The sequence below is a fragment of the Sabethes cyaneus genome, chromosome 2, assembly GCF_943734655.1.
Source record: "Sabethes cyaneus chromosome 2, idSabCyanKW18_F2, whole genome shotgun sequence".
Lineage (NCBI taxonomy): Eukaryota > Metazoa > Arthropoda > Insecta > Diptera > Culicidae > Sabethes > Sabethes cyaneus.
In genome coordinates this window covers 50,385,469-50,408,867 of record NC_071354.1, presented here as the reverse complement: position 1 = coordinate 50,408,867, position 23,399 = coordinate 50,385,469, and the positions used below count along the sequence as shown (strand labels likewise).

The 23,399-nt window shown below is 40.2% G+C and overlaps 1 protein-coding gene across 16 annotated transcripts in view; it reads right to left on the bottom strand.

Annotated features, from left to right (window-relative positions):
* LOC128737898 (microtubule-actin cross-linking factor 1) overlaps window positions 1-23,399 on the bottom strand; it is a 401,187-nt gene that overhangs the window by 80,966 nt on the left and 296,822 nt on the right. For all 16 annotated transcript variants that reach the window (XM_053832661.1, XM_053832646.1, XM_053832647.1 and 13 more), the window contains 8 exons: window positions 20,246-20,525; window positions 11,313-12,021; window positions 11,046-11,250; window positions 10,608-10,976; window positions 3,188-4,106; window positions 2,017-2,647; window positions 1,824-1,959; window positions 690-773 (listed from right to left, as the gene is read on the bottom strand). In XM_053832661.1, coding sequence (XP_053688636.1) covers window positions 690-773; window positions 1,824-1,959; window positions 2,017-2,647; window positions 3,188-4,106; window positions 10,608-10,976; window positions 11,046-11,250; window positions 11,313-12,021; window positions 20,246-20,525 — 3,333 coding nt within the window. The remainder of the gene's footprint in view (window positions 1-689; window positions 774-1,823; window positions 1,960-2,016; window positions 2,648-3,187; window positions 4,107-10,607; window positions 10,977-11,045; window positions 11,251-11,312; window positions 12,022-20,245; window positions 20,526-23,399) is intronic.

Here is a 23,399-nt window from a genome sequence, read left to right as displayed (position 1 = left end):
AAGCTGTGAGATAAAATTTCCATTTACCGCAAGAATGCAAGATAAGCCAGATCGCCTTCACCATCGAGCAGCTGCCTGTTTGGCACCGCAGTTTAGCCACATTTCTACTCTGTTTTAAAAAGCTACAAATTAATAACTAAAATCCCCAGCTTTGCGGTCGGCTCACTTTTATTGATTAAAAATAAATTTTGCTGAAGCCAATTTTGAACAGGGGTAAATGGGGTCAATTTAGCAACCAGCACCAATTCAACCGACATTCATTCGAAGTCGATCGTAAGTGAAAGCAAGATTCCTAACATCACAAACTTCTTTACGGACACGCACAGACAAACGTAAGCTCACATCGGATCACACATATTTCTGGGATGGTCACCAAGCGAAAATCCCAAGCACGCACACGACTGAACCCAGTAGCGAAAATCACGTAGAAAAAGAAAGGGTAGAGGAGAAGTTCACACGCACATACACGCAACGGCAACAAATAGGACCGAAAATTTTTGTTTGTTTTTAACCAATAGAATCGGTTCTTACACTTTACCCTTGTTTTTTTTTGTTTTGGTTTGCGAGCAAACTCCAGCGCGTGGCTAGCCAGGACGCGACCTCCCGATGCGAGATTCAGACAGAAATTCAGAGTGTGTAAAATCTCGCACCCGGGATCATACGCCGTGACATCCGCGCGTGATACGTACCTTAGCTTCACGGATCAAGCGGCCCCCGGTGAGATTAACCTGTTCGATCTTTGGCGCACGCTCCATGGCCTCTCCCAGCATGGTCTAATGAAAGCCAGCCAACGAGCCAGGATTGCGCCAGGATTCGAAGGGAAAAGTAGGACACACGAACGAGCGAGCGGGACGACAAATTGTGGTTTTTTGTTTGTTGGTGTGGTGGGGTGTGGGTTGGTGGGATCCGTCGGATTGCATTCAATTTGGCATTTGGTGTTGGTGTTTTATTGTTGTTGGTTGTGTAGTGTGGTTGGATTTGTAGATTTGATGGGTGTTTTTTTAAAGATGCAAAAGGGGAAAAAGATAAAATTAAACGAATTAGTAAATTATCGTTGGCCTTGGTAGCCATAGATAGTACTACAACAATTTGGTTATTTGTTTCTACTAGTCTACCGAGGGTACTGATACTGGGGCCTAAACCATCAGTTAGCGGTGTGTCTTTTCTCTACCAGACAAGTGTGTCGGTTCATGCTGTGTCAGTTTATGTGTCTAGAACTAGAACTGTGTGTACGATCGGAATTAGCTGTTGCCCTGTTCTGAGTTTGAAATTTGGCATTGTGCTTTGTGTTACTAGATTTTAATTGTCAAAAAAATCCTTCAAATATTAATATTGTCTAGTAGCACAAGGTACCATAGCTAAATACCATCCATGTCTTTTGTATTTGTGACTTTGTTTAAATAATATCTACTTTTCCCGCGAGCATAATGTTAATTTGATACCCTTAATCCGTTATTTCGTTATCTCATTCAATCTTGAAAGTAATGCTGTTAGTCATCTTTCTACTTTGGAAATAGTTAGGCTAAGATTTTATTGATTCTGAAATTTTAGCTGCTATCTAAATTGATTTGTGTCAATTTGTAAAGTGTCTGTGAGAAACGTTTTAGAGATGGTGGTTTTGTTTCTAAAACGGATCCTGCTCGTATAACACCGTCATCATCATCATCATTATCATCATCAAATTTATCAAAACAAACAATGATTTACCATAAAGTAAAACTCTGACGTCAACCTACTGTTTTTTACGTAAGAATGTCATCAAACAGCAAACAATAGGGGCTGAGAATTAGCTTCCCCACTTAAAACTTATGCAGTCTACTTACGTCCAGTTCTCTGGCAGAAGTTGCCGTTGGCAACGCTTGCAGCTTCTCGGTTTGCTTCTCTACCCAAGTTTCCTCAACGACAATGCTCGTTTGAAGGTTCTTCATCAATCCGATGGCCGTTTCCACGCTTCGTAATCTGTGGAATTCAAAACATTTCGCATAAAATTAACATTTCACAACAGATTTTTCTCACCTTTCAGCCAATTGGGCGCAAATGTTATTCCAGCGTGAGTTCAGACGCTCAACGTTCGAGTGTAACCGTTTCAGATCGCTGAGTACTTTCGTCGGTACACCCATGCGACCTAGCTGATCAGCGGAATCGTTCATCTTGTCCATTTCCGGTTGCTGGGCGGAAATCGTTTCCTGAATGGTGGTCAGCTTTTTGAACACCTCGTAGAGACCCTCCTGTGTGGAAGGCAGTTCCAGCTGTCGGGACAGCTTGCCCTCCAGATCGGAAATCACTTGCTCGTTATCCTCCAGACCGGCTAGAGCGCCTTCAAGCAGTTTCAACCGATCGCCGTGCAAACCGGCTTGAGTATTCAATTCCTTCCACAGTTCCATCAGATTGTCCAGACTCTTCTTGAGAGCCGGAGTTTTCAGCGTAATCGTACGGAATGTTTCTTGCAAGTGCTTAAGATCCGGCTCCAGCAGACCTAGCCGGCGTTTATAGTCTTCCAAAATCTGCACGGCATGTTCGAGCGAATCCAAATCACGCGGCATTGGCGACAGGATGATATGATCCAGCTCGCGAGCCATCTCTTCCAGTCGGGTCTTCAGCGAGATACACTGTTCCGTAAAAATACGACTCGCTTGTTTGCTTTCCTCTGCAAAAGAAACGCACACACGTGAAAACAGTTGTAGATTCATTTTAACTAAATGTAACCTCGGAAAGATTTATAGCGAAATACTTTCTTCATTTTTCGATCAAATAACTTCACGTTTTCTAAACAAATTTCCGATAAAAGAAAACTGTTTGATTCTCTACTCGATCCGATTCCACGAACGGCGAATTCGAGACTGACTTTGATCTTAGTATGAAACGAAAACAAAACCTAACAACACCCACGGCAGATCTTAAAGTAAATTATAACTTATATTTTAACGGAGGCGCCCATAAGCTATAACTATACTTGACCTTCGCCCAAACAACAATAGCTCCGATCAAAGATGAGCAAAATCCCGAAATGGAAACAGAACAATTATTCAATTGAACTTAATAAACTACCATCCGCCAAACACGTCAATTGTTCTCATCTCAATGAACGCGAAAGCCGCGCTCTTCATAGTCTTTAACCATAATATTTTACGAGCTCAATTTAGTCCCAAATAATCGCGGTTTAATTCGGAATTCCATCTCAACCTACCTTCAGCTCTGGCGCGTTTCTCGAACTCATCGAACAGCCGGTTAACTTCATCCATCTCTCGGCGCAGCCGCCGCAACTGGGGATCCGCCGGATCGCCCTCGGACAGCAGCTTATCGGCGTCATCGTTCAGCGCACGCCGAATTGCGGTCCGCTGCTCGGCACCCATCGCCAAAAACTGCTCGAAGTCCCAACCCTTAACCACTTTGATAGTGGCAAAGATCATGTTCTGACGCAACCGCAGTTGCTTTTTCTGCCACAGCGCAACCGAACGATCGAACAGACGCTTCAGCCGATCGGCGGCGTCGATCGCTTCCTGGTCCGGTGGTGGCAGAAGCAGACAGACACCATGCACGGATCCTTCCACTCCTTTGGCGGTTTTCACGCGCCACTTTACGCGACCTGATGTATCCAGCAAAGTGCAGGATTCGTTCTTTTCCAGCGAAATGTTACCCTGCTTGTAGGGGCAAATCGTTTGCACGGTACACTGCCGGTTGACCGGTTGCTTTCTTTGCTTCAGAGGTACTATGGTTGTGGCTTGGTGCTGAAGATGTGCGACCGTTTCGCCGAAGGCGTTCAGCTCCTCGCGAATATCCTGCATTCCTCGTAGCAGCCCTTCGCCCTGGTCCAGCGAGAACTCCGACTGGGAGTACTTGGTGTTCAGAATGTCATCCCGCTTGGCAAGCCAGTTCTCTGCCTCACGGATTTCGTCGAAGAACGAATGGTAATCGGTAGCGTGCTTCAGATGAACCTCCAGACAGAGTGTAAGCTGCAGCAGCCAAGACCACTGGGACTGCAGTGCCTGCAGATGGCCCTCGATGCACTTCGAAGCCGGATGCTGTTGGACTAGAAGGGCCTCTCCGCGATCGAGGATTGGAACGAAGCACTTGATCTCGCGCTTCTCCAGCTCGGACATTAGATTCTGTGGAAGGGAAACAAGGAAAGGTTAGAGTGCGCGATCGTTTACGGTCGTTGAAAGTTGCGGAAATTTTTACAAAACCAATAGCTAAACTTACATAAACGCAAAGCGAAATAAGGCTAATAGGACAAATCACGAATCAAACACTTTTATTTAACAATTTCTTTATACAACAATAATGAGACATTTCCTGGCCTACGCAGGGTGGACCACATTGGAACACGTGTCCCATTTTATTAAAATAATTAAGAAAAAAGTTTACAAAAATAAGTTTTCCAAATTAAATGGGAACAAAATAGAAGAAAAACAAAACGTCTTTCGAGAAAACTACCAAGATAAAACTTCACAACGAAAATCAAACAAAATTTGTACTAAATTATGGTGAGACATAAACGAATTGACGCAGAAGGCAAACTGAAAAAAGATTGCACAAAGGAAAATTTCGCCTTGACAAAATACACATAAAAAACTTTTAGAGTATCCAAATAAAATTAAACGATCTGTCAAAAAAAAAACTAGAACAAAATGGCAACAAATGGAAAGCAAATATTTAACAAAACAGCTGAGAAATAAGCACATATAAAAATATACCTAAAGCGACATATTTAAGACAAAATTTGAATAAAACAGTTAGACAATTATGCTTGAGATAAACTGCATCTTGACGAAATAAGTATTGTAAGGACCCTAAAACCTCATAAAACTTTGTACGTGGGTCTATAAACAAAAACAATATCAGAAATAGCTTCGAAAAAAAACAGACTTGAATTAAAGAGACAAGAAAAAATAGGGTGCATAAATATTAGTAAAAATTCAGACAAACGAACGACAATCAGATCAGATAGGAAAATGGTGAAGACAATACTAATGAAGAAATTGATGCAAAAAAGAAAATTGACAGTAGACAATAACCAAACAAGGTCAAAATCAAATAAAAGCTAGATTGAATTTGCGACAATACAATACAAATGCAAATAGATATCAACTGCTGAAGTAGAAGCTTTCACAAACTGGTAGAATATTTTACACCCCCCCCCCCCCCCCCATTTCCATTTATAAAGAAATTCTGTAACTCAAATTTTGTTGTTTTTAATTTAATTTGACACTATTTTTGTGATATTAATTATGCAAAAATAGTTCCAGTAAGCTTAATTTAAAGTCCAAATTTAATTCTAATTTCATGCTCAGTTTCAACACTGATATCAAGTCTAATTTTAGGTTTAGTTTCAATTCCAAATGCAATTGGAATCTAATTTCATCCAATTTCAATTCCTACTTTAAATTCAATTTCCAAGTCTTTAAATTTGTCAAATTTAATTTCGAGTCCAATTTCAAATCGTTTCAAGTTCAACTTTAGTAAAATTTCAAACCAGTTTTAAAGTCCATTTTAAAATCAATTTATATTCATTTTAAATTTCAAGTCCAATTTAAAGTTAAGTAATGGTGGAAAACACCAAAGAAAAAAACATCGGAAAATTATGGTCTGTTTAAGAAAATTGCATGAACATGCTCCTGGAGAAAGAAAAAAACAGAAAAAAGCACGGGGTAAAACGTGATCAAAACTGAACAAACGAGACAGAAAAGGAGGAAAAAACTCGAGAGAGAAAAACAAGTCAAACTGTCATGAAAAAAAATGAAAAACAAAAGAAAGATTGTGACTGAATGGGACGGCAAACGGGACGTAAAAAGAGAAAAAAGTAGAAAACAGGAGATAAATGGGAAAATGAGGCAAACATAGGAGACCGGACAGAAAAATAGGAGAACGGAAGAGGAAAAAAGAAATATGAGAAGAAAACGAAGAAAAAGAGAAAGAAAATGAGGAAAAATTGAACAAAAAGGCGAAAAAACGGAGAGAACAGGGGGTAAGAAAAGAAGAAAATACGGGAACAGGAAAATTGAGAAACGAAAGAATAGAAAAAAATTTAACGGGACAGAAAACAAAAACGCGAGACTACAAAGAGGAAAAAGGGTTTAAAAATGAGAAAAAACAGCAGAAAAAGAATAATAAACGGAGCAAAACACAAGAAGAAAATCAGAACTGGAAAGACCGAAAAAGTCGAAACAGTGACCAGAATGGAAAATCGAGAGCGAAAATGAGGGAAAACGAAGCAAATAATGAGTAATCGAGCAAAACGGGATACAAAAAGAGAATGATGACAAAAAATGGGTATTGGGAATGGGATGCGGTTGCAAAGAAGAAAAACAGATCATAGAAAAAGATAAAACTTGAGAATGAATTAGGAAAAACGGAAGATAAAATATGAAATCCGCTGACCATAGGGAATAAAGGGAGCCAAAAACAGAATAAACGCGACAGAAAAGAAGAAAAACGGGACATCTAAAAGAGGAAAAACGAAACAGACGAAGCCCCTGCACGCCTGGTCTCAATCTGTTAGATTCTATCGACTCTTTGTTTCATTACTTTCTTCTACCGTTCCCTCCGTCAATTGTAAAATAAAAACAAACGAAGATAAAAAAACGAGGAGACGAAAAACGAAAGCCGTTTACAACTAAAATGAAAGAGAAAAGATGGAAAACGGGAAAATACAGAGAAAATGAGTAAAAACAAGCGGATAAACAGGACAGCAAATAAAAACATTAGGACAGGAAACGAAGAAAAAAGGAACAATGAGTCAGGAAACGATGAAAAATGAGAGAAAAAAAAGCAAAACTGCCATGAAAAAAAGAAAAACAAAAAACGAGTTTGTGACAGAATGGGAGGGAAGACGGGGCGTGAAACGAGAAAAAAGTATAAAAGTAGAAACAGGAGAAAAACGAGCAATTGGGACAAAAAAGAGGAGAACGGAAGAGAAAAAAGGAAAAATGAGAAGTAAACGAGAAAAACGAAAAAGAAAATGAGGACAAACGAACAAAAAGGGGAAAAGGTAACAGGAAAATTGAGAAACGAAAAATAGAATGTTATTGGGATAGAAAACAAAAACCGAGACCGGAAGAGAGGAAAATAGGTTTAAAAATTAGAAGAAACGGAAGAAAAAAGACAACAAACAGAGCAAAACAGCAAAAAATAAGCAGAAATTTATAATTGAAAAGAGTGAAAACCGGAATATAAAATAGAAAGGAAAGTCAAAAAAGTGACCAGAACGCAAAAGAGAGAGATCAAATGACGGAAAACGAGAAAAATCGAAGGAAGATGAGACAAAAAACGTGACAGAAAAAGTGGGAAAACAAGAAAAAAAGAGAGCGAAACGTATCAAGAGAGAAAAAACAGGAACCAAAAGGAAAAAGATGAATAACGGAAGAGAAAAAACCTATAGAGTAATCGAGAAAAAATAAAAGGTCAAACGGGATACAAAAGAAGAAAAATGGGACAAAATGGAAATTGGGAATGGGATAGAAAAATCGGGTAGAAAAAATTAAAAAACAAGAAATACGGACCATACAAAAAGATAAAACTTGAGAGAAAATGACGAAAATCGAAATTAAAACTAGAGAGCATAGGGAAAAGGGTATCCAAAAACATAAACGTAACAGAAAAGGAGAAAAATGGGACGTCTGAAAGAGGAAAAACGAAACAGATGAAAATGAAACGAGAAAAGCTAGTAGGAGAGCTAGTGCAAAACATAAACTGTAAACGACTAAACGGAAAAGACAAATTAGGACAGATGATGAAAACGTCACCTGCACCAAAACCGGACCACAAAGCAAAACAGGAAATGAAAAAAGAAATACAAAAGAAAGCTTGTGACAAAATGGGACGGAAAAAGGGGCATAAAAAGAGAGAAAAATAAAGTAGAAAACAAGAGAAAAAACGGGCAATTGAGGCAAAAGCAGAAGACCAGACAGAAAAAGAAGAAAAACTGAAGAGAAAAGAAGAAAAATTATAACACTATAATAAATAATATAAAAGAAGAAAGATGGAAGAAAATGGAAATTGGGAATGGGACGGAAAAGAAAAGAAAAATGGACCAAAGAAAAAGGTTGAAAGAAAATGACGAAAAACGGGATATAAAAAATGAAAATAGAAGAGCATAAGGAAAAGAGAAGCCAAAAACAGAATAAACATGACAGATAAGACGAAAAATTCGCAACAGGAACGAAACGTACGAAGACGAAAAAGGAGACTGTAAACGACTAAACGAAAGAAGGAAGAGAAAAGACGGAAAACGAGAAAATACAAAGGAAATAAGTGAAAACAAGCGGATAAACAGAGCTGAAAATTAGAAAAATTAGGACAGGAAATGAAGAAAACCGAAACAATGAGTCAGGAAACAAAGAAACCGAGAGAAGAAGAAGCAAAACTACCATGAACAAATGAAAACACAAGAAAGATCGTGACAGAAATGGACGGAAAACGGGTCGTAAAAAAGGGAAAGTGGAAAAGTAGAAAACAGAAGAAAAACGGGCAAATGAGGCAAAAAATATGACATCGGGCAGAAAGAAAGGAAGAGAAAAAAATGAGAAAACGAGGAAAATGAGGATAAACTGAACAAAGAGAGAGAAAAAACAGAAAGAAGAAGAGGGAAAGAAAAGAAAAAAATAAATGTTACAGGAAAATTGAGAAACGAACAACAAGACAAGGCAAAAAAGGAAAATGAGCTTGAAAATGAAAAAAAGACAACAAATGGAGCAAAAAAGCAAACAGAAAAAACAAGAGGAAGCTCAGATCTGAAAAGGGCAAAAAACGAAATATAAGAAGAAGAGAAAGTCGAAACGGAATGCAAAAATGAGAGAGAAAATGAGGGAAAACGAGAAAAATAGAGGGATGGTGAGACAAAAAACTTGACAGTGGGAAGTGAGTGGGAAAACAAGAAAGAAAAAAAGGGGAAACTGGATAAGCAAGGGGAAACAGAAAACAAGAGAAACCAATAGGGAAAATAAAAGAGAGAGAGAGAGAGAGAGAGAGAGAGAGAGAGAGAGAAATCGATAGAGCCATCGAGCAAAATCGAGAGGTCAAACGGGATACAAGGGGAGAAAGATGGGACAAAATGGGAATGGGATAGGAAAATGGAGTACAAAAAGAAGAAAAAACAAGAAAAACGGACCAAGAAAAAAGTACCACTTGAGAGAAAATGACGAAAAATAGGACCTAAGAAATGAAAACCGGAAAGCATAGGGAAAAAACGGAGTTAAAAACAGAATAAACGTAACAGAAAGGAAGAAAAACGGGATATCTAAAAGAGGAAAAACGAAACAGTCGAAGGCGAAATACGAGAAGGAGGACAGGTAGAAACAACAAAAACTGTAAACGGCGTAATGAAAGAGGGAAGAAAAAAGACAGAAAACAGGACAACAGGAAAAAGACGAAAAATGAAAAGGAAAAGAAGAAAAGTCGGGGTAAAAATCAAGAAAACGGTACAGAAAAGAAAAAAATGGATCAAACAGTGGAAAAACGGGACTAAAAAAGTGAAAATACGAACAGACATCAGATAAAACGTGTGGGAGAGTAAGACGAAATATGTCAATCTTATTTTTCTACAAACTTTTGTGTCTAATTTCGTGTCCATGTCCAAAGCCTAATTTATTGTCGAATGTTAAGTTCAATTTCAAGTCCAATTGCTGTCCTATTTTAGGCTCAATTTCAAGCCTAATTTAACTTCAATTTTAATTTATCGAATTTATGTCCAACTTCAAATCCAATTTCAAGTCCAATTCTAAGTCCAATTCAATTTCAATTTCAAGTCTATTCAATCCCAATCTCAAATAAAAACATCAAACCCTCTTATCATCATTCAGCGAAAATTCCAAGTAAAATTTGTCCAAATTATTGCAAATTTAAGTCCAACTTAAAAAAGAAGTTTAAATCCAATTTCCAGTTCAATTAGAAATCCAGATTTAAATCCAGTTTAATGCCCTATGTTAAGTTCGATTACAGGTCCAATTTCTAGTACAGTTTCCAATTTGATAGCAAATTACAATTCCTATCCAATTGCACCTGAAAGTCCCAAGTTTTCAACCTATTTGACCGGTATTTTTGTGACAGGTAGTAATAGATTCTCCATCCTACGATTAATCGATTTTCCAGGCCAAAACATTAAATTGAAAGGTCTGCGGCCCCAGCTTTTGTTTGTGTCTGGGCACCCTAATGCGGGACAATATCAAGGGACTGCATTGATTCTCGAGGCTGAAAGGGGGAAAATATTACGTGGCTTCTTCTGACCATCGAACAAAATCGAATTTATACAAAATAAAACCGAATTACTCATCGACGAACTCTAACACAACACAGCACGCAGGCACAGAAACAATTTCAACAAGCGTACATTTAAAAAACCAAGCGAAATCCCAGAATCATCATCATCAGTCTTACGATTACTTACTTCGTCGCCATTTCCATAGGTACGCTTGCAATTAGACTATTGGTTAGAGAATGATTGCACACGTTTTTTAAAACGGTTAATCACAGATGCGAACGGAACGTAAGAGTTTTTTTGTTTTTGCAACAACAGAGAAATTCGATCGATGAAACGAAACAGAAAAATAAGCACGCTAGTAGTAATCGCTAGCGAAATCAAAACTATGCTAGTAAAAATCAACTCTAGTTACCTCATAGTACCGATGCACGGCGGACAGATCCAGATTCTTGTCGGCCCAATCGCGGCTAACCTCGATCTGCTCGCGGTCGTTGAACCAGCTCAGCTCGGAAGTCGCTGCCGACAGGAAGTCCTGCAGCGCGTCCAGATCGGACAACCGCTTGGTCGATGTGCTCAGCAGTTCCGCATAGATCTTCTGCAGCTGGCTGAGCTTCTGCTGGTACAGGTGCAGCTCGTCACCGCTGAAATTCGCCTGATGCCGTTCGGCTTGAGCGATCTTCGAGTGGAACTGGTCGATCACTTTGTGCTCGTGCTGGTGGCGTTCCAGTTCCACCTTGGCAGACGGAAGATCCGACCCGTAGTCGGAGGTGAGTAGTTGTTTCTGAAATGGAGAAGGGGGAAATTGATGATATATTCATTGGAGCAGCAATATGAAGCGGTCAGTACTAACCAGCTTGGTCTGACACCACTCGGTGTATTCTTGCACGTCTCTAAAGTATGGATTTGTGCCGATTTGGCGAGTTTCGGTGACGACGCGAGTTTGCTTTGTGATCGTTGTTTCTTGGACGGGATAGCTCAGTCCGGATAGTTTTTGTACTAAACTAGTGTGGAATGTAGTGCGCAACTGGGACCACCTCTGGTGCAGTTTTGTGACTCTGAAAAAAAAACATCACATTGAATTCCTGGGGTTGAAATGTAAGCAGAATACGAAGCTCACTTTTTATGCAGTTCGCCAGCCTGTGGGTATCGGCCGTCCTTCAAATTATGGCAGTCATCGTTCATGTCCTGGAGCGGCTGCTCCAGGTGTCGAATTTCACTTTCCAGTCCCTCGACGATGTTTTTCGCTTCGACCGGATGGAGTCGTTCGATGCGGCGGGTTTCCTCTGAGATTCGAGTTTCTATTTTGGTAATTACCGTTTCGGTGTGCTTGTACTCTCGCTGCACTTTGTCGGCCAGTTTTTGCAGCCTTTCGAGCCGCTGCACTTCCTGCTGCAGAATCATGTCGCGATCCGCCAGCGCGGACATCAATCTGTGCCATGCCTTTTCCAGCGATTCAGGCCTTAGTTCCGACTCTACATCTACTTCACCGATGGATTCGAAATACTTTTCCAATTCTTTGTATATGCTAAATAGTCGTTGTTTATCGCGCTGTCGCGGTGGCACATCTTCACTTCGGAAACGATTTAGATCGGTCAGTAGCCGCTTCAGTTCGATTAGTGTCGTTGGGAATGCACGCTCCTGCAAGAGGGAGGTTTTTTCACGGCACCAATACAGCAGCTGCTGGGCTAGTTCCCGGTATTCCTGTACCCTTCGTTGGGATTCCATATCGAAGAGTGGATGGATTTGCGGTGGCTCCGGGAAGACATCATACAGCGAACTCAAGTAGGTGATCATCGATTTCTCATCTGGTTCGTTAGTATCAACGTCTGGAATGTGAAAGGAAATAAATTGAATCAAATAAAACCGAGTTTGCATTGTCTAGTACAATAGAGTCATATTCGTCACGTCATGCCACTGTGACTTCTTAAGTGGCGTTACAGTCATTAAAAGTCGTGGTAGCACCCCTGTTTGATTACTGCATTGTTCGCGGAAGCTTTGACTCTGGTGCTTTGGTGCTTTGCTGGAGAATCAGCCGCCGCAATCGTCAACACTTCACACAGTAAGGCAGCCAGACGAGTGTTGGTCACGGTTCTTCGCACGAGTAAACCTGTTTCGCTGAATCAGGTATTGTTCACAAATCTTCAAACGGTTGCATTCTAGGAAAACGAAATTGCGTCCAAATTGCGACGGACTGCGTCTTATCGTTTCGCAGAAATTCAAATCAGCTCGTGATGACATATCGTGAATTGAGCAGTGAAGGATAGAAATTTATTCGATTTCATTGTTCCACTTCTTGGAATGACAAAGGTAAAAATGTTCGAAACATTAAAAAGTGCAAAATCTTACGCACAATTTAACAAACATAAACGAAACGCATAGGAACAAGTGCACTTCAAATGATCGCAATCATTTCTTGTTCACTACACTGCCAGTTGGACGAGAAAGATCACTGAAACGTAAACCATAAAGCCAATAGATTACGTTTAATAACCCGTGAAGCAACTTTACTCCATTGAACAGCGGCGATCGTTCGGTTTGAGAAATGATACTTATGAGTATGACTCCCTCACCTCCTTACAATGAATTTGTAGCTAAATGGCATTTAATTATTTGACGATTTGGAAATAATGTTCCGGTAAACTGCCGACAAGTGGTGAAGTTTGTCGCCAATTCAATCGTGTTGAACCGAGTTAACACGATCAAGTGGGTAATGGATTTATTGTTTAGTATTCGAAGCGTATTCAGCCTACATCCATGATTTTGCAAGTACCTGTTTTGAATAGAAAAGTATTAACTAACATATTTTTTATTTGCGATTCTCTTTATAAGAGACACCATTTTCGGATGAGTTTTAAGATCAGCTGACTCTCCAGAGTTTCTTGCCGATGATCAAAATTTTATGTTTACCAAATCATTTCAGGACATCACAAATCGTGAACCAAAACTATCGGTAGGGAAAGTGCGGAAAAACGGACATGTATGTTATAAACAATAAGCTTTTTTAGCAATAGAAGTTACCTACAAAGCAATTCCCAAGCGAATGCATGTATTGAAATTGATTCTAGTGCAAGCAACTTCTGTTCCTTATGATTTGAAGCAAAGGTATGGTTTGTCTGTGAACAAACTGCTCCAGCGGCATAAAGGAAGAATTTTCTTCATCCCGTCGTTACTGGGAGATGAGAAATGGATTATTTATAGCATTACGGTAACCTATAATAAGAAAAATCTACAGACTGCCCAGTTATTCTTCTACCTCGTCGGCTTGGACAAATATTCACACTGCGAAAGCTATGTTGTGCATTTTGATGTGAACAAGTCACAGTTATTTATTACAAGTTGTTGAGACCGAACGAAACCATCACCGGGAAATGCTATCGATTCGAATACAATCGATGCGATGCAGCCAATCATAGCGCGAAAATTAGCCACAATATGAGTTGAGGTGCGCAGGAGTGATTCTACAGCATGACAATGCTCGGCCTCACAATACAAAACAGCACCAACCAATTTCGTTGGAAACATTCAAATGGGAAATGCTTTCCCACTCGCTATAGTCCCCAAAGCTTACAAAACTATGGCAGCTGCTGGCTTGCTGGCCGTATACTTAAATACAACTGAATCACAAAAAAAAGGGATGATCACAAAGATGAAAATTTTTTTGACTGTGTTCTATTTTAAGGAAGCAATACGAGGAAACCGGTTCTTAACAAATACTCTCCAAACCTGCAAACGCACTGTAAGGACACGAGCGAATTCGGCGGAAACCAGATCAGTCTGGACGTATAGCCAAGAAACTGGGAATTTCGCAATCAACCATGAAGAATATTTTGAAAAATGATCTTCGATTGATTCCCTACAAAAACAAAAAGTGCACAGTTTGACTGAAAAGCAGAAGGTTTCAATCGAAAGATGTCGGCAGCTGCTCAAGCGGCACTGTAATTGTGAAATTCTGTTCAGACGAAAAATTGTTCCTGCTACAGAATCACCACAACCAACAAAGTGATCAGATATATGCAGCACATCTTTCTAATATTCTTCGGGACAAACTAGCTGTGTTCAAATGTTCCAGAATGCTTCCAGGGTGATGGTATGGGAAAGTTTCTCCAAAAATTTGAAGGTACCATTGCTGTTCATTGAACCTGGTGTTAAATTAATACTAAATATTACATCGATTATGTTTTGAAGAATACGTTTGCTTCCCATCGTCAGAAACAATACAAGAATTCATTATACTGCTTCCAACAAGATTCTTCACCGTCTCACCAGGCGAAAGCTACATAGTCATGGTGTGAGGACAATTGTCGGAATTTTATTTCTTCGAAAGAGTGGCCTGCCTCTTCGCCTGATTCGAATTCTTCCGACTTCTATTCATGGGGTTACATGCTAGACAAACTACCCTACTAGCACGGTTGTTACAAAGTAGTTGTGGTAACCGAATTATGACTAATTTCAGTCGTAATCCGGTTGCTTCAACTAAATGAACCTGAAGTGTGCTACCTGAACTGAACCTGAAGTGTGAAGCAGGTAGCACCACAGTATTGACTGTGGATACTTTCAAGCAAAGAGAGAAAGATCCCAGCTAGCATTTTCAAGGTAAAAATCAACATTACGTACAGATATACATGCTAAATAAATCGTATTTCATGCGCAAAATTGGCACGTCCGTACTATTTTGGGGGCGATATACGTGATTACGAATAATTTTGAGCGTTACGACTATATAAGTATTTATATACGATAATATCCGATTAAGCGCGTGTCGCTCCGTACTACTCTACGATTTTGTGCTGAAAATCGTATGTATGTCAGTCATTATCATTATATACGACAAAAAATCAACTTGATCCCACTTTTCCAGCTTTAGTTACGATTTCGAGTTTGTTAGGAGATATTTAGGATAGTTTTCGTATATTGATATACGAGTTGGTGCTAGCTGGGATTTGAATTGGACCAATTTAAGATAATACTTCATGGATATACTTTACACGCAATACACTCAAAAATAAAATTTATGCAAGCGTCTTATTTTTGTGACTATTTACTTTAGTGACAGTTATTACTACTCCCCCTGTCCATACTATATTTCAATATATTGCAAATCGTATAAAAATGTATAATACAAGAAAATGGCAAATAGAATGCAATTGAAATCCCAGCAGCGAGCTGTCAGTTATTTAGATCAAGTTATTGTGATAATAGGATATTAATAATTTGATATCCGTCGCACGCGGTGATCTACTGTACTGTGCGTGATGTATGAGTTCGTACAGCTTTCAGATGCTAATTCAACACCCAATACCGTACGTTTAAAAGGAAATTGCAACGAAATTAAAAGAGATAGACCTTTCACGCCAAAAAACGAATTGTAAAACAGTACCAGAGCTTCAAATTGGAAAACAAAATCAATCAGTTTTATCACATCGTTTTTGGAGAAAACTGATAAAAGCGCCTTGAAAAACACTTGACTTATTTCTAAGCTTTTTACTTCTAAACAGCAACTAAATTTCATGAAGTAGAAAGTTTAAGAGCAATTTTCTATACGAGCTTTCGAATGAAAGTAACAGAAATGAGCTAGCTAGCGTAGTTTTTGTACCAGAGCCAAATTTAAGGCAAACAGAACCGAAAACTTAAAATGTTTAATAACTCCCTAACGATTGAGATTTGATCATAGGATTTTTTCGTCAAATATGGTCCTCTGTCATCCCTTGAAATGTCTGCACTAAGCTACCTAACATTCTGTGTAAAAGTGAACATATTACTACACAGGGCAGTGCGGTTTCCGTAGAATTGACGTGTTTGTATGCATGTTGGTTTCCATGCAACGCAGAGATCTTGTGTTCATGTGCTGATTTGACTCAAACGCACTTACCTTCCCATCCGTGCATTTTAAATTCACTAAAAAGCGGTTATCAAAGCACTTTATTGAAATTATGCAACTGACTTTATTTCTTAAATTCGTCGCACCGTTTTAAAATCCGTTCATCGAAATTTTTCATCATCCGTACTAAAAATCATAGCAATGGTTGTAAAATTAGCGCGCATATATTTGTGACGGCATGACAAATGACCTGATGTCTGCTGGTCATGCAAGTTTTCCCGGTTGCAGAATAACCACAATGCGTTGCGTGAGTCAAATTCATTTTATGAATGACGGAAATTGAAACAATTAGTCGACATTTTCTTCTTCGTCGCATGCAAAAACGTAGGAAGTTTGGCTGGTAGGAGTTTTTTAATGAAAAAAGGCATTTAAATAGATCTTAGCACACTTTGATTGATCGCGTATGATAGTCAACAAACTAAAATATCAGGGAATAACTAATTTTGCATTGTGTGTCATAGAAAACGTTGATATTTTTAATAATTTGTATAGGATAGGACGGAAATAGGCAATTACGACGAAGCAATAACATACCGTAGTTATTTGTGATTTTCTCTATCAACTTAAGAAGCGTTGATATCAGACTTATTGTCCTGAAAGCCTTATGCATGGTCCCAAGTAACAACGGCTACTGAATTGCAAAAGCACTTGTTGTTTACTGGCTGATGAGAAGCGATCATAGCTGCATAAAGTAACCACTAAAACAGTGTTTAAACAAGCGATGCTTAAGCTACTTTAAGTTCTTCAAATCAGCTCTCTTTCTACCAACAGTTGAGAAACAGTTGAACGTATGAATGTATGTTCCACCATAACTCTAGAACGCCTTGACCGTTCTCCAACAAAACTGGCACACGTAAGGAAGTCAGCACAGGGGGGGGGGGGCTTACAAAAGGGGGATTTGTTCCTACCAAGGGAGGAGGGTGCAAATAAATAAAATGAGTTGCGTTTCTTTTTCATTTAGACTGATTCCCATTTTGGTAGGAGTTAAGAGACAAAACGTGAGAGGTTATAGAAGGTGGTGTTAGGTTGGCGGGTCCCCAAGGAGGAATATATGAAAAAAGGTTTTGTTCTCTTCCGATTTTAAGACAGCAAATAGGTGCATGTTTACGTGACAAAAGGGGAAACTGACTGGAAGCCAACAACAATGTGAATACGAATGAATGTTCCGTCATAACTCCGAAACGCCTGGGCGGTTCTTCACCAAACTTGGCACATATATTACTTGATATAAGACAATCAGCGCAGGGAAGTTGATAAAAGAGGGGGTGGCCCCTTCCCTAGCAAGGTGGGAGAGATCCACATAAGTAAAACGAATAACGTTTTTCTTACATTTAGACCGATTGCAGTTGTGAAAGTGACTGGGATATAAGACGAGGGGGGGGGGGGGGTATAGAAGGGGGTCCACCGAGGGGTAATATATGGGAAAAAAGGGTTAAGGGATTTACAGAGAGATGCATAATTGGCTATGTAACGGAAGGGGGAACTGATTGGAAAGCAGCCAACAGACGAGGAACGTGAGTATGAATTATGTTTCGTCATAACTCCGGAACGCCTGGATGACAAACATGTTTTTTGGCATAAAAGAATAGGTGCAACGGGATTGACAAAACGGGTAGATGTTTTCTTACAAGGAGGAAGAAAGGTTGAAATGGGTAAAATGGTGCGTTTCTCTTGCATTTGCAATGATAGCAGTTGTATAAGTAGCTGAACGACAAGAAGGGATTTCTGAAAAGGGGGAGTAGAGTGACCATTAATGAAAAAAAACATATTTACAAGTGGCTGGGGGAGGGAAGCTGACAAAGGGAGTAGACACATTCAAATGAAGAAAAATAGGTTTGTTTCTTGCATTATGAGAATTTTTGTTATAACAGTCGTACAAGAGGCTGAGGAATTATGAATTCTTTCGATCCGTTTTGACGACAATTTAGAATAATGCCCAGTACGGAATTTTTAATACACGGGATGCTCGTAAACTGCCCTGCAAAAGAAGTTAAGATTTTTCGAAGCTTTAGAACAGATGTCAGCTACGTAATCTTAAAACATCAGTTTAGTCTGAAAGACCTTTGAACCTTTTGTGACGTTTTCTTAAATTGGGACATTGTTAGAGATAGCGTGTGAAAGAGGTGCAAAAGCACTTGGAAGCATTTAACACTATGCTAATTTTTGCACCAAAGATATTTGACAAAGTTCTATCCAATTTTGCACAATCAAGAGCAGGTGCGTTTATAAAAATTGGACGTCCAAGGTATTGTTAATGTTTACTCTGCGTCAGTTACTAAACAAGTTCCGGGAGTACAACTTGAAGACACATCATCTGTTTGTGAATTTTAAGGCGACGTACGATTCAGTCAAACGAAATGAGCTTGTGGCAGATAATGCTAGAACATGGGTGTCTGACGAAGCTAGTTACGCTGATTCGTGCGACGCTGGATGGGTCTAAATCGTGCGTTAAAATGGTGTGTGAGACCTCAGCCGCTTTCGTGACGTTGGATGGACTGAAGTAAGGAAATGCACTCTCTAACCTGCTATTCAATATCGCCTTGGAAGGTGCAAACGTGGAAAGAAATGGAACTATCATCACGAAATCTCACATGCTTGTTAGCTTTGCGGATGACATCGATATCATCGGAATCAACCGTAGAGCAGTGGAAGAGGCCTTCAGGTCTTTTAAAAAGGAAGCGGCGAGATTGGGGCTTACCATTAACACCGCCAAAACGAAGTACACGATTGCTGGCAGGGAACGTAGGAGACCAAGTGGTGTTGGTACCGAGGTGGAGTTAGAAGGGAAACGATATTGAGTAGTGGAGGAATTTATATAGCTTGGAACTGGTGCTCTACAGAACATGGATCATGGACGCTAAAGGAAGCTGATCGACGAGTGTTTGGGGGGTTTTAAGCGTAAAATTCTGCGATCCATACTTGGCGGCAAAATAAAAATGCAGTGTGGCGCAAACGTATGAATCACGCGCTGTACCAAGTATACAAATATGCTGATATAGTGAAGGTAGTACAATGTGGCAGGTTGCGATGGGTTGGCCACGTGGCCAGAATGCCCGATGAAAAAGTAGCCAAAACTATTTTTAGCAGAGAACCAGGAAGAGGCCATAGACTCCGAGGCAGACCCCGCACGCGATCGGTGTGCGCTGTCCAAGACGATGCACGTTCCGCTGGTATTCGTGGGGATTGGAGAACGGCAGCCCAGGACCGACAGTACTGGAGGACCATAATTCGTTCGGCGCAGGATCGGTTAACGGACCATTGCCGCTAACGTAAAGGAAGTAGGTATTGTTAATTATGAAGAAGAGCTTAAGATCAGCATATGGTCATTTTATGTATTTAAAAGTTATACAAAAAATACATGGGCCACAATGACTGCCCTGGAGTACAAAAGGCTCTGATAGCACATGGTAAAATATAATTCAAATCAGTTGTATAATTATCTAAAGTTTCGTGCCAGTTGAATGTTGAAACGTCCATAAACAGAACTTTAGAATAATGAACTCCAAAGAGCTTTACCGTGGCGTCCTAGCTCAAGGTACACCCTTTTGGGTACTGAATTCGGAATTACCTTCATAGTTGATAACCATAATTTGTGTGCAGCAAACTCATGTGATGCAATCAGCTCGATGGGTTTGCGCATGTTTTATGTTAAACGTATAATTATAATTATTTGTACAAATGAATGCTTTTATACGTCAAAAAGAACAAAGACACAAATAATCACAACTGCAATATTTCTCACTGATTTAATGTTTATGCAAAAATAAATAACAATGAGATCAGATAGGCCTGACTCACCTATTTTACCTTCTTTAAAGGGAAGCCTAAGTTAAATTTAACATGTCGTCATTCTATAATTTTAGCAACACAAGAAGTAAACCGCTCAGACCTTGTGATGTGATTATTGTATTATGATTAATTGTTGACGTTTATGGTCAGCAATTTTTGGGAGCGCCTTTATTAGAAATGCGTTGAAAAAACTTCAGACTGCACCAGTAATTTGATTGCTGTAATAACATTTACTGGAGATTGATAAGGTTTAAAGCCCAAAACAATAAATATTTACCCAACACTGATGACATCAATCACAGTCGGTGTATGGCGTCATCAAACAAAACCCATTCCCGCTCCACACGAGTCCCATAAACAAATCCAAAAAAGGCGAAACTTACCCTCCGGATCGAGCAACCGGGTGACGCCGTACTCCCGCTCCACCACATGGAATGCCTGCTCGAGCCGTTCCCGCGGTCGGCGCGATCTCGAATCTCGCCAGTCGATGAGATCGGGCCGATTTCGGTGGATGAGCGCGGAGAAGGCCAATCCATCCCGCCAGGAGCTGGTGAAGTCGTTCACCCGGACACCCGGATATTTGGCTGTGGAGAGGCGGGCCCACCGGAGCAGGGCTTCCCGTGCCGTCAGATTGTCCTCCTGACCAACGACGATGTCGGAAATCTGGAAAAGAATTCAAAGCGGAAAGGTGTCTGTTAGCTTTGTTAAGTTATTTTTATTTTGCTCGGCGAATATCAGGCGCGTGGATGGAAAGGCTACCAAAAGGAATAATATTTGTTCAGATAAGTGTCGGGTGCAAACGAACGGCGGCAAGCAGGACGATCAATATTAAAGAAGAAAAAAAATTCAGAAGTGCATTAGCAAACACTGCCGCGAGGTAAACAAAAATAATGAATCGATAATATACATCTAAACATGTGTGGGAGCGTCACTGGATAAAGCGTGGACACCAGACTGTACGAGGTCAACCCTGCTGGATACTGTTGTTGTGGCGATCAATGCGATCGGCATTTATCACAGCACGCGGGTTGATTAATCTAAAGAATAGGCGTGCGCATGGCTGCCGATCATAGATCACTGCGTCCGACCATCATCAGGCGAATGTAGGTAGGTACCACGTCACCATATCGGGTTACGCCAACTCCGACAGCCGAAGGGAGTGCGCGCGCGTCAGGGACGAAACCACGGCGGTAATAAATATCCATCAAACAGCAGCAATGACGCGTTTTTTTTCGCTCAAGTTTGTTATTCTTTCTTCGGCGCTGTATCGATTCGACCGACTGAGGCTACCGTATTCGTCGTCGCACATCTATACCGTCATTCGCAACGCCAATTAAATTATCTCCTTTTACACCGGTCGGTTGTTAGCTTTTCATATTTTTCCATTCAATCCAACCCATCATTCCGTCGTTGGTAGGTATCGATCGGTAGGCGATTCCGGCGGTTGGTTTCCCATAAATAACAAGCCTGCATTTATCCAATCCAACAACCACCGCCAGACCGCCGCGCCGGTGATGAGTGTTCGCGTTTTCGACGAGTGATCGACGACATAAATTTCCGAACCGAGTTCGATTGTCGTGACTGGGCTCGATGTGACGAATTTGAAACTGTAGGCTGCCAAGTGACCTTGACCGGTTGGCGTCCTGTCTGCCGCTGGCTGGAGGTGAAGGGTGCAGAATTATCTACAGAAGAAGACGCAATGCTATTTTTAAGTATCATTGGTTTAACATTGACAACCCAGCAGATCGACTTTATAATGGCATGAAATGCATTAATGCACTAATGATGTGCTTTTTGATTACATGTACCGTACGAATGACCTAGTCATCATGAATTCAAACAGTTTACTGATGTTTATTCTAATTTCTTCATACAACTGTAATGCACATATACGGTTGCCGGAAACTAGCAAACTTCGTATAAAAATATTTTTAAAATGTAAATTTGACTATTTTCTCGTTACCAACCATTTCAGTTTTACAGTGTATCGACACCCCCATCAGTTTGCGTGTTTGAAAGTCAGCTCACAAATCGTGATCGCCCGCATATAGGTATATTCTAATTACCTGACTGCGGCTGATTTGCGGAGATTAGCTCTGATTTGCGTAACAATTGGAATGCGAAATCTAACCAAACACCCTACAATCGAAACAGGTAACTACACATGTAGAGCCCATGGGTTTCGCAACACTTTACAAATGACATTCCTACGGCATGACAAACAGTCCACCAAATTGTCGTTCAAATCGCCATCCGAAAACCGTGACCTTCGGTGTAATAATGTACGCACCTGCCTAAACATAAGTACTGGCCACAATCTATATAAATAACATTTTTTCCCTCGTATTCACCCCATTCCACCATATCCGATTCATCAAAACAAATAACCCGTCACGTTTCTGTCGCTGATCGATCATCTGTGTGTCCGTACAAAACCGAATAAATACATTGCATTAGCAGGTTCGCGCGCACTGCGGCATTGCACAATGGCCCGCGGGGCGACAGTGCACGAGCTCCCGATTCGAGGAAGCAGCAGTGGGCGCGGAATGGGTGGGAGCAACACGTAGTTCTTCATCCCGAAAATGGAAGTGATATTTTACAGCATCCATCCATGCTGTTCCAACTGTTCGTGGTGCGTGGTGGAAAGCGGTGTTCAAAAGAGCTATTTTATTGCCCTACAGTTGACGATCGTTCAACCGTGATGGTCCAACCGCGGCCACAACAATCCTATGCTTGACAAGAGACCAACGACGACCACGACGACGAGACGCACAATAAACCAATCGAACACGGGCGCCGCAGATATCGATGCCCTCCATAAAAATATATTGGATGTATAATTATCAAAGTGCCACTAATAGTTTATAGTAGTAGCTGGATCTATGGTATGTTGAAGGCGCTCCAAGGTCGTGCCTAAATGATAGTGTTTGACCGGAGCCAATCTGTACTACATACGTTCGAATTAGGAACCTTATATGGCTGCTCAAGAACAATACCGCGAGTCCTAATAATATGTTAATCAGGTGAAGTGTGTTTCGGCAGATGGAAGAATATTGCCAAACAGTTACAAGCATTTCTATTTTATTATCGATTACATTTTACGGTACAACTTTACTATCGACCTTGATGGCAGGTTTTTTTATCAGCACAGCTGACCGTTTTTTACATTATTATATTGTGGAAAATGCAGCGAAATTTTTTTCCTGAATGATTTATTTTACGAAATACTGAGAAAATTTACTTACATTTTAATAAAAAATATTGCTCTACAATAGCAGGTTTCTCAGATATGAATTTTGAAGCAGGTGACAAAAATCAGGTTTAAGAATATCGAGTTTTTTAAGCATAACTCAGCAACAACATAAAACACTATCGTAAGTTTTTTATCACTAAAACACTATGTATTGAGTAAAAACAAGACCAGTAATTATATTGGTTTACATGTCCAATCACTATGTCCGTGTGTATAATGTCATGAAATTCTAAGACCTTTCGGCATACGATCATTTTGATAAATGGTCCGTGCTGCAGGGCAGT